The 16,053-nt window shown below is 32.2% G+C and overlaps 1 protein-coding gene across 1 annotated transcript; it reads right to left on the bottom strand.

The window, feature by feature from the left end:
* Positions 1-12,799: 12,799 nt before the first annotated feature.
* On the bottom strand, positions 12,800-14,052 carry LOC131037981 (leucine-rich repeat protein 1-like). Its single transcript, XM_057970250.2, has 5 exons — positions 13,759-14,052; positions 13,582-13,653; positions 13,345-13,488; positions 13,159-13,230; positions 12,800-13,042 (listed from the first exon to the last, which is right to left on the bottom strand). The coding sequence occupies exons 1-5, from the start codon at positions 13,986-13,988 to the stop codon at positions 12,979-12,981; spliced, it is 582 nt and encodes a 193-aa protein (XP_057826233.1). The 5' UTR covers positions 13,989-14,052; the 3' UTR covers positions 12,800-12,978.
* Positions 14,053-16,053: the final 2,001 nt, after the last annotated feature.

The raw sequence follows: 16,053 nt of genomic DNA, 5'->3' as shown, positions 1-16,053 counted from the left end.
CATTCTCTTTCGAATAAGTTTGGATATCAAGAATAAAATCCACTTTTCCAAAAATCCACATACATCCAAATATAAACATTTTCAATCTAAAAGCCAAATCAAATGCAAGAAAAATTTGATCCGAAAGCAAAAATAAATATCCAAAAGGCTACAAAGCCTTATTATGAGAAAAAAAATCAAAAAAATCATGTGGGTTCCTAAATTTCTCATATAAGCAATGTATTCCAAGGAACCAAAAGGAAAATAAAAATAAAAATCAATGTGGATTCCCCTAAGAACATTATGTCCCAAAGGAAAAAGAAAATTTGCATCTAGACTTGTTATTCCAAATGCTTTTCTCAAACGTCCATCTACACATCTCCCACTTTCCAAATCTACTCTTCCTTCATCCATTTTGGGTCCTTATGTCCTAAATTCCACATCCATTCCTCCATCAAAGCCTCAAAATCTAAAATCCACTTTTCCTCCATCGCTCCACCACCCCTCAAGGTATGTGCCAACATTGATCTTGAAAAAATTTCTATCCACTCAGCTTGAAATCTTCGACCATCCTATCTACTATCCAACATATTTTTTATCATTTGATCCCTCCCTTTCAATCCCTTGCACATAACCTTCATCTGTGAGATAGGCATTTTTGTCATTTTGTCACATGCTCACCCATGCTCAATCTTATCTTTGATCCATTTCCTAGATATATACTCATGAAACACTTTAGAATCCAAGGTTGTTCTTCTTTAACACTATCTTTTGGTTGGGATGCATACTTGATCTAGAAAAGAATCACTTATTGTATCTTGATACCGACATCTTTTAATTGCTATATCTCACACACTTAATCAATTGCCCTAAGTCATTGTGGTTTCTTAGGTCAAGATGTGGCTAGTGAAAAATCTAAACTCCTACTTTAATGCCACTGTAATTCTCTAACTAATGTGAGCTTCATTTCTTACGAGCCAATGCACAAAATAATAAATGACAAGAGAAAAAGCAATATCAAAACATCAAAACAAAAGCATGAGAAAGAAAAGAAATATCACGAAAAGAAAAAATGCAATAAAAAGCAATGTCAAAATGCTTAGCTATGGGAACATGAGAGTAACTCCATCAAGGCTATGGATGCATGGCTAGCAATGGAGAAATATTTTTGTTATTATAGTGATAACCTCATCGGAGCTATAAATTCTTGTTGGTAGTGAGGCTCTATCCAGGATGCTTTTGAAGTTAGGGTAACTCATGTAACTAGTAATGCTGGATTCTAAAGATTACAATGATCATATGAGCTAGAATGAACCCACTTGAACACACATGGGTAGTCAAAGACTAAGTACCTTGATCCATTTTGGGATTATTCTTCCCTTTTGAGTATGCTTCCTACTCACTAGATATGTTTGGTTTCTTTTTTCGGAGGTTCTAAGTGTGGTTTGGGTCTCTATCTTTGAAATGTTCAAAAACACTTATTCGGGTGGTGCTACATGTTCTAAATATTTCACGCATTGCCTTTTTGGAAAATGGATACCTCTACACTTGGGGGAAATTTTCATCCACTCTATCATTCCTACCACATCTTCTCTTATCCTTCGTTCACTATCTATCACCTTGTCTACATCCATTTGTTTTTCCATCTTTGATCTTGATAAAGATAAGGATCTTAATAAGAATCAGGCATCCTTTCTGCTTCACCTTGTCAACATCATTTTGTCCATATCCCTTATCCCATCTATTCCTCACTTCCATCATCCATCACTATCTAGGATCTTGCTTCACCTTATCCATACCATCTAGTCCAATCCAATATCCCATCTATTCCTTGCTTCCATCATTCTTTACTACCTATGATCTTTCTTCTACTATCCATACCCCTTTTTTCATCCCTTGATCTTGATCTTGATAAAAAACTAAGGACAAAAAGAAAAATACAAAAACATGGTTTCAAAAAGCTCTTGGTATGTCCCTTCATGTTCCATAATAAGCTACCTCTGTCATTCTCCTATCCATCTCCACCTTAACTATTCATTCATCTATTCATAATATTCCTTGTCTTGCTAGACATTGGGGCAGACAAATACACCTTTCTTGTAATCCAAAAAATCCCCCCAAATAGAAAAAGGATCCAAAAAATCCAAAAAATTTAAAAGAGTCCTTAAAAAACTCCTAAAATTCAGAAAAAGATCTTGAAAAAAAAGCACAAAAAAACATTAAATGTCCTGAAAAAAAGCCCTTAAAATCACAAAAACTAAAAATCAAAGCAATAAATTATCTCGAGCAGATCAAATACCTAAGCGGATACAAAGCAAGCATGGACCATCCATCAGATCAAATCAACAATAGACAAACTCTCAAAATATGCAATCAAAACTGATCACATGTCTTGTCAATCAATCCATCGATCAAACTCTATCAAACATTAGCATGTCTTATACAGGGAAGGGTGCACTTAAAACCAGACAAATCGGTCTTATATGGGGTACTCACTCTCTACAACCAAATATTCTTATCAATCATCGCATCAAGCAATCAAAACATAGACACAAATCAATATGACTTGTATTGTGTCCTAGTTAGTCTTATATTTATCAATTGATGATAGGTCATGTTTAATCTTTCAAAAATCCAAAAAATTCAAAAAAATATATATATTATGAAAAAATAAAAAAAATAAAAAATATTCAAAAGTCCAAAAACATCAAAATATGGAAAATCCCTCCAAAAAAAAAATCTTTCAAAAATCTAAAAAAAATAAAAATCATATAAATAAAAAACCTAAAAATCAGGAAAAACAATCAAAAACACTAAAACAATCAATCAATCAATCACAATTCACAATTAATTATCCTTTGCAAATGACAAGCATTTCAATAGATGCAAAACACAAAACAAATGAAAACATTGAGCTTAACAAATCATGTATCAATAGACAAACTGCGAAGCTAGTGTACAACCTAACTGATCAAATGCCTATCAGTTTTCAACATCCTTATCACAACATGCCTTTATGGATACATCGTTCCTAAAACATGCACCCTATCAGAGATCATGTCATAATGGATACATCTTTCCGACAATGGAGATCCTATCACACAATCATCAAATCAAGAAATACTTATCCTTGGTAAGAGATCAATATGTCTATTGGCTCATTTGGTCAAGTTAGTCTTATCTTTTTTTTATTTATCTTTAGCATTTTATGATAGATCATGTTCATATGCTACTCAAGGATGTCCACAAGTGACTAGAGGAGCCAAGATGGTCATGATCTTTTCCTTTGTTTGTTGTTTGTGGTGTGAACCGATGAAGTTTTTGGGAAATGGTACTTTTGCATGTCTCTATTGGTACGTTCATTCGGCAAGTATCTTATACAAAAATAAAGTCAAGGATAGCTATGCTTGTGACTATCACACATACCTCGGCCCTTGGCGCTACACTCAGAATGGAGGGGTTCACTCCTTGTATGCAATGTGTTTTTTACTGCAATGGGATATCATTCATACCTTGGTTCCTTATACCCTGGTGTACAAAGATCCATTGATACATAATAAGGCTTAATGATGAAAATGTTGGACTAAAAAATGAAGGAACAAGAAGTCGTGGTTATATATTTTTTAATCTCTTTATCTCATCTATAATTTGATCTCAAATCATTTTCTCACATCAACAATTCTATTTCCTAAGATTCTTCACTTCTTACTAATATCTTCATTATTTATCCAACTTTCACCTATCATTTTGTCTTATGTAGGACATGGCCTTACTGAAACCAGACATGATCATTTATATTCGTCTTAAAAAGGATGTATCATTTTTGAAACTAGACATTTTGATCATCTTTATCTTATACAGGATGTGTCCTTCCTGAAACTAGACTTGATCTTTATCTAGATCACTCCCATCAATCCTATCAATCTTATGATTCAATCAATCTACAAATCACTCTATCCATTTCTTCTATCCAATCAAACCCATTGATTTCATTAGCTAACCATTCTTCCATTTCTCATATAACATTCTTCTTATTTCGAGATATCATTCATGCCTTTAATGAACAAACAATCTCTTGAGGGGGCAACCTACCTCCATTTCCGGGGCATATTGGGGCATGATTTTTTCATTTTCTTTGAAACAATGTCATTCCGACATTGTCTCAAAGAGGGGCAAGTGTAGACACCTAAAAAAGTCCCATCAATCATGCACTAATTATTTGTCTTATTAATTAAATAATTCTTTAAATATTTAATTGAACTAATTAGATTCTTCCAAATTAGTTTTAATCATCACATTTCATCTTTTCTAATTATTCTATTCCTCCTCTAATCACCTAATCAATTAATCCCATTTCTTACATTAATTAAATATTTATTTAAATCCTTTAATTAAGTAATATTTATTATTTAATTAAATTCAATTTCTAAATAATTAAATAATTTATTTAATTATTTAATTTACTAACTTATTCTTTTCAAATATTCAAAATTTCAAACTTTCAATTTCCCCCAAATTTCAATTTCATAAAATTTCAATTAATTCCATGTTCATTTCATGTTTCGAAAATCTAAATTCAAATTGAAATAAAAATGAAATGTCAATTTCAACTCAAATTCCTACAACACATGTTGATATTCTAACTCTCACTGATTTTCAGTTTGACTGGGCAATCAATTCAATCAACTAAGCAATCTATTTAGTCATCTCCCCAGTTATCTCAGTTAACTCATCAATCATCTTTTAGAATAGATCAATCGAATCAGTTAACAAAGAAATCTAATCAGTTCACTGATCAATCAAACCAATTTGACTCATCAATCAAATGAGTTAAACTCCCAATCAATTTTCTCTCAAGCAATCCCAGCCACTGATCAATTATGTTACAGAATGAATCTCAACCGTCTATTCTCATTCTTCAAAATCTATAAAATCAATCCATTTCTCCTCAAATATCATGAACCACTATCTTCAAAATTATTGTACAATCTTTATGCAGGTACTCTAGCACAACACTAAGAGCCATGCCACCACGATGATGAAGAAGAACAATGGAAACCATGGATAGAATCATTTGAGGGAGTTTTAAATTAGATTTTATGATTCTTTGATTTCTATCTAACATTTCATTGTTATTTATGGAATTTCTTAATTAGAATTATGTATTGGTGGTTTACTCATTTATTCTAGTTAATTATATATGAAAATATCGTAAATCACACTCAAACCTTCATGAGGACCTCTAAAAAATTACACTAAATCATCTATACACATTCCTTTACAAACCCTTTAATCCACAAACTTTGATCATCAACATGTTGAACAAACCAACTCACTGAACTCACTGCATCACTATCACAGATAGAGAAATATGTTGACATCAATGACAACACATCTCTCAGATATAATTCAAGCACATATTTGCAGCATATTAGCAACAATATCCACATACATCCAACATATGATACCCTTATCTTGTAAATAATATCAATCCCAAAAGCTAATATTCATCTTTCCTAGGTTGATATCAATATGTCATCTAATTAAATAAAACTATGATGCATGGGAAATTGAACACAGTGTTGATTATTAATAACTCTATAACTATAGTTCATTAAACTTTATCTTATTGATTCATACTATTAGTAACTAAAGTCATAAGTAGAGTATAATATTATCATGGGTATATCTTTATATGAAGACTTAATAAACATAGTATTTTCACCTATCATGAGCATGGCGTTGATAATAATCATACTTAGAGAAAGTTTATCATTATTGATGTATGCTTCTGTTTAGGTGGATAACACAATACACCATACATGCCATACTTATCTTGAAGATAATAGTTTCAAGACTATGATAATGATATATGATCTAAAGTTTTGTATAATAAATCAAAGTATAAGATTAGTGCTTGAGTTTTAAACTTGAGCTCTTACATTTGGTAATTTTATTAAAGACAAGTATATGTATAATGATATGGTGAGTATACTACCATGTTAGTATAAATGTGAAGTGCAAAATTATCTAGGCTAAGAACCAAGATATTATAGGAACAATGGGCTACACATTTAGGAAAATGAATCTAGAACATTAAGGATATTAATACCACTAAAATTAGGGAGTGAATATCCCATATGAAAATACACGAAGCATAGTGTTCCAATTATCTCAGGTGTGACTCAAACACTAATCGTTCTTGATATCCTTGAACCATTTTGAAGTGGGATTTCACTCAAAGCCTTATTAAGGATTTTGCAATATTCTTGTATCACATTGATATTATGGCTATACGATGATTATTGATCTCTTTAAGTACAATAATCTTGTTATAGGAACTACCAGGGGAACCAAGGAAGCATAATAAGGTTGTGTTGGATGATTGTTTATTTGTGTAGGAAACATGTCTTAGGCAAAGATACTCTTACGTTGTAAGTCCTATGGGATTTGAAATACTTGTCATATTGTAAATATTAGATATAGTATTATATATAGAGACCCCTTGGGTAGAAGAACCTCCATACTAAACCTATTAGGTGAACATTACTTGGTAGTATTTTCTCGTGGGTTTGTGTGAATTAATGTAATTTTAGGTTGATTGATAAGGTTATCCCCTAAGTTGATAAAATAAACCCCAGAACATTCAAATTGGAATGATTAATAATGGAGGACTTTAGAAAAAAACCTTGAGATCTTTAAGGGGAAGTGTTATAGTAACAATTACTAAATTATGAACTTATTTATGAGTTTCTATCTATTGCTAAGTGTTATTAATGGAAAGGAAATATTGATTAAATTGTTTTTATAGGGAACTTTAACATATGCATACATTGTGAGAAACCTTATAAGGAGAACTACATGTGAATTTGACCAATTTGGAAGCAGGGACATAGGTGGTCCTTGGGTGGAGGATGTCCTTGTGACCTCAAGTCTGTAGGGGTGGAGTCTACACGGGGAGAACTCCAAGGTTTGGGGTTGTTTCTATCTTGTTGACCTTTCCTCTTTAGTAGGATTTAGATGAGGACAAACATGCATTACAATATTATAAAAGAGTTAATAAAGCCTTATTACTCATATTTAGAATACATCGTGTATTTGAATGATGAGTGGATAAAGTGAAAGGGTAGACCACCTTATGGTCAGTTTGATTAACCTTTGAGTAGAGGAAATCTTATGTAGGCTCCAAGTGATCTTATGCGGTTATGTAATTTAATCCTATACCTATAAGATTTTGTGTATATATTCACTGATCAATCAAATATGATCTATTTATTATGAACTAGGAACCTTTCTTTCAGTTATAGTGCTAAGCTAAGTACATATGTTAAATTTTAAGATAAAAAATAAATATAGGACCCTACAAGGGCATAGGTAGAGGATTGCATTTCCCTAGCACACAGACTAGTTCTCTCTATCAAAGGTGATCATTGATGGATAAGCCCTTTGGCTTGCTTAAGATAAGCTTATCTACTCAAGATTGATAGTAGTCAAGGAGCGTACTATGTTGGTAGACTATCGACTACACCACCTAATTAGCAGATGGTTACCACCAAGTACATGTAGGCAAGGGATAGTTTGCATTGATCTAAGGTGTTGGATAGTCTCCAAGAGCATGTAGGCCCAGGGAATAGTTGCATGTTGATGACATATATCCTTGTTGCTTAACTGTTTGATGGACTGCTGGGAAGAGAATTTCTAATGAAAAATAGGTAGGTAATAATTGGACCGATCTTATTGCATAAATTTAGGCATATCTTGACATGAAAATGGTATACTTGACTTTGTTAGGATGAGGATAAACACTTGGAGTAGTTTGAGATACATCAAATCCTATTCCCATGTGCTCTTTGGTGCAAAACATTGGACAAAAGAATGTGTCCCATGGTGTAGTGCAGAGTGCATCAACATCCTTTTATCTGGGATGCACTATGGGAAAGTGGTAGCTAGCCGTTATAGATATGTTTGTTTCTCATTATGTAAATGCTAGTCACTAGGAATGTTATGCCTATTGAAGCTAGTCACTATATACGAGAGATGTATATTGAAGCTAGTCCCAATGAATATGTGATGCATGTTAGAGCTAGTCACTATGTATAAGTGATGTAAGCTAGAGCTAGTAATCATGTGTGTGATATGTACAGGCTAGTCACCACGTGTTTATGGGAAGTGTGTTGAAGTCACTCTCTATGGATTGGGAATTTTTGGAAGGGTATGACCCTCTGTGTAATTGTGTATGTATATACACTACTTGAAGGCAACTATATATTACTTTATTAGTGTTGGGATAATTTTAATAAATAGTCCTAGTTTTAAGAGAGATCAAAGATCTCATATGAGAGGAGAGAATGAACTCCCTCTAATTTTCAAGGGTGAACTACAAAGCCTCTGACTTCCTTCGAATGGATACATAGGAAGGGTCATTGGGGATGTACCCTCAAGGCTTAGGTCTAGGTCTATTGGGGATCCTAACCTCAAGAGCTTACCACCTTTGAGTGCAAGCATAAGTGATGGTGTAGAATTGTCACCACTATGACAATTGAAGAAATTAAGAAGTTGACACTTCTAAGTTTGACCAAGAATTTTGGTAGATTAAGTTGGTTGTTGAGAAATTAAAAAAAAAATAGTTGCAATTGATGGGGGTTGTTACACTTTTCTTTGCTAGTTCTAAAAGGTTTGACACAACTTGTTCCAATGTTTCTTTCATTACATCTTTCTTCAATTATTATGACACCTTTTCTCTCTTCATCTTCAATATTACAATTAGCTCATTTGAGAATGTCTTAATGAGAATAAGAACTCCTTGTAATGCAATCCATAATTTCTTCTACTATCACTTACTAATTTGTAATACAAACCAAGGTGTATGTTTATTATAGTTTGAGGGGCATTCTTGGTATATATAAGGACTATTATAGAATTTGAGTATCCATCAAATCTTGTTCTTTTTACTTGGAGGTTTATGCATATTCTCACATTATCTTTATTTTTTTTCGTTTTATCCACCATCTTCAACTTTTTCATCTATGATATTTTAAATTTACATGGCACATCTATGAAAAAGGTTTCGAATATTTCTTCTTCTTTTGTAGAGAATTGGGTATGATATCTCTTTGCTTTTTGCTTTAGTCTAGGTCTTAGTTTAGAGGATTCCTCCACACTTATTTTCTTCTTTGTAGTCATCTACATGAGATAATCTATAGCCTTTCTTGTTGGTGATTCTTCTACACGAATCTTTTTTTATGCTTTAGAACAATTTACTTCCTCCTTGTAGGTAGCTATGATGACCTTTTCTCCATATTTTCTTCCCCCGAATTTTGGTGTGTTCCATAACACCTTCAATATTTTAGACCTCCACACTTGTGTTGTGCCAATTTCTAGTGACAATGGGGGCTCAATAATCTCCATTATCAGTAGTGGTTTTGGATCTTTCACAAAATCCCATGTTTGATGTAGCTTTACTTTCCAATTTTCCAACTTCTCTCGAGACTCCATCTTCATATTTATTCATTGCCTATTTATTCAAGCATATAATATACACAATTAGAGCATGAAGATCTTTGATTATAGGGACATATATCTATAGAATTTGCAATTCCACCTAGTATGTCCTCTAACTTGTCCAAAATTAATGAATCAATTTTAGGGACTTGACTAAGACAAAAGGTGGAAAAATAGTTTTTTTTCTCAAACAAACATTATCAATACTCATAATAATCAAATTTCACATAATGAAGGTAGAAAAATTAATGAAGACCTAAAATGCCAATATCAAGGCAACAACACATGTTCAAAACCATAGAATAGGAGTCAAAGCTACAAATGGAAAGATCAAAACCATAAGTTTGTAGGCTAAAACAGAGTGCAATAGAAGCTTCATTTTTATAGATTCAATAGTAAAATTCAAAATTGAATCAATAAGAATGAGTTACAACTAAAAATATTCTTATTACATCCAAAATTAAATATTTCAATATTTTTTTTAATTTCATATCATTTTATAATTGATTAATTAGGAAAGGGTCTTAATCCCAAGGTACAGAACAAGTATCATTAGGCAAATAGGCTTCACAACCAGTCATAGAAACAGAGCACAAAAGTTTAGAATAAAACCAACTAAACTTACAGTGTAACAGCACTAAAATACTTTTATTTAAGATAATTTTACTGACTATTTATTATTATTATATTTATATATGTAAATCATTTGAATTTTTTGATCGTAAAGTCTGTTCATTTTCCCTAAAGTCTATTCATTTTCCCTTTGCTGGTTTTGGAGTGTTATAGGTTTCATGGGAGGACATAGTTCTCATTGTAAAAACATTTCTCTAATAGACGTTCTATGTTCTTGACTATAATTTTACGATAGAGCACTCAGTCTTATAACATACAGAAATGTCTACAGACCTTGTTTACGGGACATCTCAATCGATAACATTGTTATCGTGTTCATGACTGTTTTAGATTCACAATAGTAAACATAGATATTATTCATTACCACAACTATAGGAAGTGGTACATAATCTTGACATAATAAATAAACCACGCGCATGGAAAAGCCCATCATAGCAAATCCACTATTAAAATAGTGTGCATTAAGTGAAAGCAATGTTTGTTTACATTCAAATTTTTTCACTCAGTAAGACTGGCATTCAATGAATGTTTTAATACAAAATAATTAGCTTTTGAGGATCATTCGTGTGGCTCTTATTTAATTTGAAAATAGGAAATGTGAAAGAGTAATATAATGCAACGTTTAGAAGGTGATTGAGTTTATACCATTACTACTAAAAGGACATATTTACAGATGGTAATCATTCACTTGACATCTTTAAGAGCAGAGGAATAGAGTAATAGATACATTGCACGTTCATTGAAAAGCTCTCAAGTAGGTTGCGAAGAGAAGTCAATGTATCGTACAAACATATAATGGTCTTGTTTCATTATTAAGATTGGGATGCAATGTTATGTGTTGATTGGTTTACATCACCACGCTAATAATGGTCTCTCCATTTTCATATTTAAGATTGTGCTGCTATGTTAATAAAGTTTAATTGTTTATATTACCCCACACCAATAATGATCTAGCCATGACATAAAAGGACATTTGAACAATAATATATATATAGGCATCTTAAAATGCAAAAGATGCATTGCATGAACATACGGAAATAGCAAAGAGCTTGCAATTCTCAAATTTATGTGGCAGGTCATTACCTTCTTTCATAATTATTTATATCTTCTTTGATAATTATTGATATCATCCATTGTTTGTATGACTCTGCTCATTTCAGATTTATTTTGGCACGTAAAGTAGAAACTAGAGGTTAACTTTATTGCCTAACGATAAATATTTAAGTCATAATGTTTAAGACATGGCTTGTGCACAAGTCCACAACGACGGCTAGGATCGACTTTGAAACTTTATCATATAACATAACATGCAACAATACAAAATCTAACCCAAGTGATATGGATAACAATCTATAGCTTATATCAGAGTTTAAGAGAAACAATCAGATTGAAACTTTTCTTACCTATCACATCCAAATCTTGAGTGCGATCCTCCTGTTGGAACAAGACCACAGTTTGAGAGATCTCTGAGAAATTCAGGGTAAGAAAAAAGATTTTAACAACACGCTACAATTTTTCAACAAATGTATTTGACCAAATAATTGATTTGCAGTTAAAAGCAGATAGACTAATGCTGCCACCTCGAAGAAATAACATCAATCATCATTTATAGATAGTAGATTTTTAACATTTACGTTTATCTAAGATCAAATGCAGCGCTACAATATACGGTAGACATCAAAACAGAAAAAATTATTGGAAAACAGAAAAAAATGTTGGATAATGATGCCAAGAGTGCATTGAAGATAGGATAAATGATGGCAAGGCAGTTGAAGTTTTTAGGCAGACCTTACTTCCTGCATAATGAAAGCTCAAGAGAATGATGCCTTACATGAAATAGGGGTTGGAAAGATGGGCAAGTGAGGTGGGTATTTTTGAGCACCACATGACATTCTGCATTGGTTTTTTTAAAGCTAGTTTTGAAGTGTTACCTCTATGGAAGCACAGAGTTCTCAGGTAAACATTTTTCTCTACTGGACATTCTATATTCTTGACCATAATTGTATGAAAGAGCACTCAGTCGTATTTATAATACATAGACGTGTACACACCTTCTTTAAAAGACATCGCAAGGTATAACATTGTTATCATGTTCGTGACCGTTTTAGATTTGAAATTGTAAATATATATATATAATTCAATACTACGATTATAGGAAGTTATAAACAATCTTATTCATGATATGATAGACAAAGCATTGAAAGACATTCGTGCACCTCTTATTTAATTTGCAAATAGTATAAATGAAAGATTAGTATATGCCTTCAAATCAAAGTTAGAAAGGTGACTTAGTTTATATCAGTACCAATAAAAGGACATACTAAAGAATGGTAATCATTCAGGACATCTTATAATAGCAGAAGAAGAGAGTAATAGATACATTGCACGTTCATTGGAAAACTCTCAAATAGCTTGCGAAGAGAAGTCAATGTGCTGTACAAACATATCCATGAGCAAGTCTTGTTTCATTATTAAGATTGGGATACAATGTTAGTGTTGATTAGTTTATTTCATCACGTTCATAATGACCTCTCCATTTTCATGCAATTTTAGAAGGTTTATTTTTCTTTATATTGCCACTCTAATAATGACCTGCCCATGACATGAAAGGATAATTGAGCAAGAATAATTATTTAAGGTATCTTAAAGAAAAAGATACATTACATGCACATACAAAAGTACAAATAGCTTGAATTTTTCAATTTTATTAGTAAAGGTATCATACCAATAAAAGTCAAGGCATTAATATCATCATCAGAATTACATGTATGAGTGCTCATTTCAGATTGTCCTGGATGTAAAGTAGGACTAGAAGGTAAACTATATTGCTTAATAGTAATCGTTTAAGTCACAATGCTTTCCATTTCATTCCATTCTTCGACATGGCTTGTGCACAACACCACCGCAGAGCCCAGGATTGCCTTTAAAACTTTATCCCGTAACATGACATGCAAAAACACAAAACAAAATCCAAGTCATACGGACGTTAATGTATATCTTATATCATACTTTAAGAGAAACAATCAAGTAAAGAACTTTTCCTACCTATTATATCCAAATATTGAGAGCGATCCTCCGGTTGGAACAGGGCCACTGAGTTGATTGTTTGATAGATTTCTGAAAAATTCAAGGCATGAAAATATAAGTTAGTGACGCTTCAATTTCTCAAATTTTCAATAATGGTTGACATCATTGCTTGGATAATGAAGGCTCAAGAGAATGATGACTTACAAGAAACGAAGGTTTGAAAGTTGGGCAAGTGAGGTGGGTATTTTCCCACTAAACTTGTTGCCAGAAAGATCAAGAGCAATCAGATTTTTTAACTTCCCCAAACTTGTTGGCAAGTTTCCACTTAATGAATTACGAAATAAATGCCTGAAAAATAACACCCATGCAGAAAGTTTTAACAATATCTCACCTTAAACTAAAACATATTCATTCTTAAAATGTGTATGTTAATAAACTTACAGGTATTGTAAGTTTGCAAGATCACCGATCCGTGGTGAGAGAGTACCAGAAAGGTCACTAATTGCCAAATCTCTGTAAAGGTTATAGATATCATACTTGAGTGAGCTATATAATGTGTGTTTTCTAAGTTATTTTGTGTAAACTTATTCCTCATATAGGAAAGATATATAGACTTACACTCTCGTTACATGCTGGTTATTGTTACAGGTGACATGAAACCATGTGCAGGGATTGACCAGGGATGGATCCCAGCTTTCCAAAACATTTTGTGGGTCATGGAGCATCTTCTTCACATCTATCAGTGCATCTCCTTCTGCGCTGGCATTGCATTGAACAGAAAAGAGGTTGCATACAACAAATCCTTCCACCAACAAAAACATAACAATTAACATGGAATCAGCAGCCATATTTCTTTGCAAAATATTTCTGTTCTCTTCTTCCTCACTCCTTATTCACAGGAGATATGCTTTTCTTTGCAATGCCCCTGCGGGGATGTGAGTTTATAGAAGTTAATTTGGATTCGGAACAGATGGTAACAAATATCTAAGGCTTTCAAAATCCATAGTATTAGAAAATAGTTTTTGAAAACCGCGTACTACACGGTAAGAACTGTTGGCCAGGTTAATAAATTGGAAGTTATATTGTTTTTAAAAAAATAATCCTATGGAGTGCCTCTCAATGATTCATAGAAGTTTTTCTTTACTCTAAGATATTTAGTTTTTCATCTTCTTTACAATGATTTCGGTTGATCATTGTTCTTAATTTTTTAGTAATATATGAATTTTTCATTTTTGGTGGTGGGATTTATCAATATTTTTTTTGTATTTTCTTTTTATTGGTATTAATAGGGATTAATATCAAAAGATTGTTGTATAATCTTTTTTAACTTATTCTTTAAAATAGTACTATTTTTTCTATTCAAAACAATTATTAGAATTTTCATCTTATTTATTTCTTATGTATTAGTTACAGATATTTATGATTATAAATTAAATTAAATTTGAAAAAAAATGCTTTGCATAAATATTTTTTTAAAATTATTTCAAATTTTTATTTTAAACAATATTTTCAATCATAATGTTTTAAATTTCAAAATAATTTAAGAAATTCCAGCAAATGCTAGACACATATATATAGTTTAATTTTGATAGGTTTCACAAGGGAATTATTACGTATTCTCACAATAGAGTAAAAGAACAATCTCATTTTTGGTATTTCAAAAGGTCATTTAAGTTTATTACAATTGATAGAAGATCAAAAGCTAACTTTTCATCAACCAGTACATTCTAGTATATGCATTCTCCTAAAGAATCTGATTCATTTTGATTTTCTCACATCCATAGGACTTCTACTTGCTATAAAACTAACTATTTCTAAGAATTAAATCTCTATTTCATTTGCAATTTGTTGGACACAATCATTTTAAGCATGATGAATATAATCCTATGCAAAAGTTTTTGTTTTAGACTACAGGAATTGGGTAGATCTCCTATAAACTATAGTGTGCTTGGTAAAATTTAGTGCATTTAGTAAACTTTTTAACATGATCAGTGACATTGGCATGGTACGCCCTTTGGTACCATGTGAGCTGGGGGGAGACTAGACCTTGTGATCTCATGCCTACCATAGGAAGCTCACACTAATCAAGCCAAGCTCCCAATCAAATCCTATGTAGAAGTTTAGTGAACCACATATAGCTTTCCATTGGAATACAAAACTTAACTTAACATAGAACTTGTCCACTTGAAATCTCATGCAAGTTAGTTGCAAGTGAACTTTTTGCAACTACGAGAAAGCAACTACCAACTAAACCTATCCTAGAAAAAAAGAAAGGTGACTACTTTACTTCAAAATTTTAGAAAATTAAAATTATTAAACAAATGTAAAGTATTAATTTTTTTTATATTTGGTATTTTCAATAAGAACTAAATGCAAGCTAGACTATGTCTCAATTCACATAATAAAGTGTCCAAGGGAACAAAAAGGATTGAAAATATTTAATATTTATGATCTATGAGTAAAGGCAATTGAAAAATTCAAAGTGGACACACTTTTCTATTATTTCTATTATAAAATCAAGAAAATCCCCTTCTTGGCATGGATTTTGGGAAGGGGAAGAGTCAAGCTTTCACATGTCTTTGTGGGTGTAAAGAAGAATGGGAAAAGACACCTCTTTACGTTACCGCTTTGAAAAACAAAAAAGACACCAACTTAGGCACCCACATGGCAAAGATGAAGAGTCATTTATTAGCTATGTATTGAATTTATTTATTGATGGATGTGTTTGTCTCAAAGAGAAGGTGTGGGATTTCCAAGAGGCACACAAATTATATTAAAGTGAGGTTTGGACTAGTGTTTAAGTATCCAGATTTGAGTGGATCATCAAGAGTAAAGTTGAAAATTACAAGGGAGTGATCATTTGAAGCTGAGAAAAATTCTCCTTTACTGGGAAGTTGAGTAGTACTCTAGCTT

Source organism: Cryptomeria japonica, chromosome 3 (genome assembly GCF_030272615.1).
Source record: "Cryptomeria japonica chromosome 3, Sugi_1.0, whole genome shotgun sequence".
NCBI classification, from domain to species: Eukaryota; Viridiplantae; Streptophyta; class Pinopsida; order Cupressales; family Cupressaceae; genus Cryptomeria; species Cryptomeria japonica.
The sequence above is the reverse complement of the archived record's forward strand: the minus strand, read 5'-3'. Positions and strand labels throughout refer to the sequence as shown.

What these genes read in the sequence shown, in the direction of transcription:
- LOC131037981 (XM_057970250.2), bottom strand. Translation starts at nt 13,988, where the DNA reads ATGGCTGCTGATTCCATGTTAATTGTTATGTTTTTGTTGGTGGAAGGA. An exon ending in AACCAGCATGTAACGAGAGT is followed by an intron (nt 13,654 to 13,758) that starts GTAAGTCTATAT and finishes TAACCTTTACAG; the next exon opens with AGATTTGGCAATTAGTGACC. An exon ending in CTTGCAAACTTACAATACCT is followed by an intron (nt 13,489 to 13,581) that starts GTAAGTTTATTA and finishes GTTATTTTTCAG; the next exon opens with GCATTTATTTCGTAATTCAT.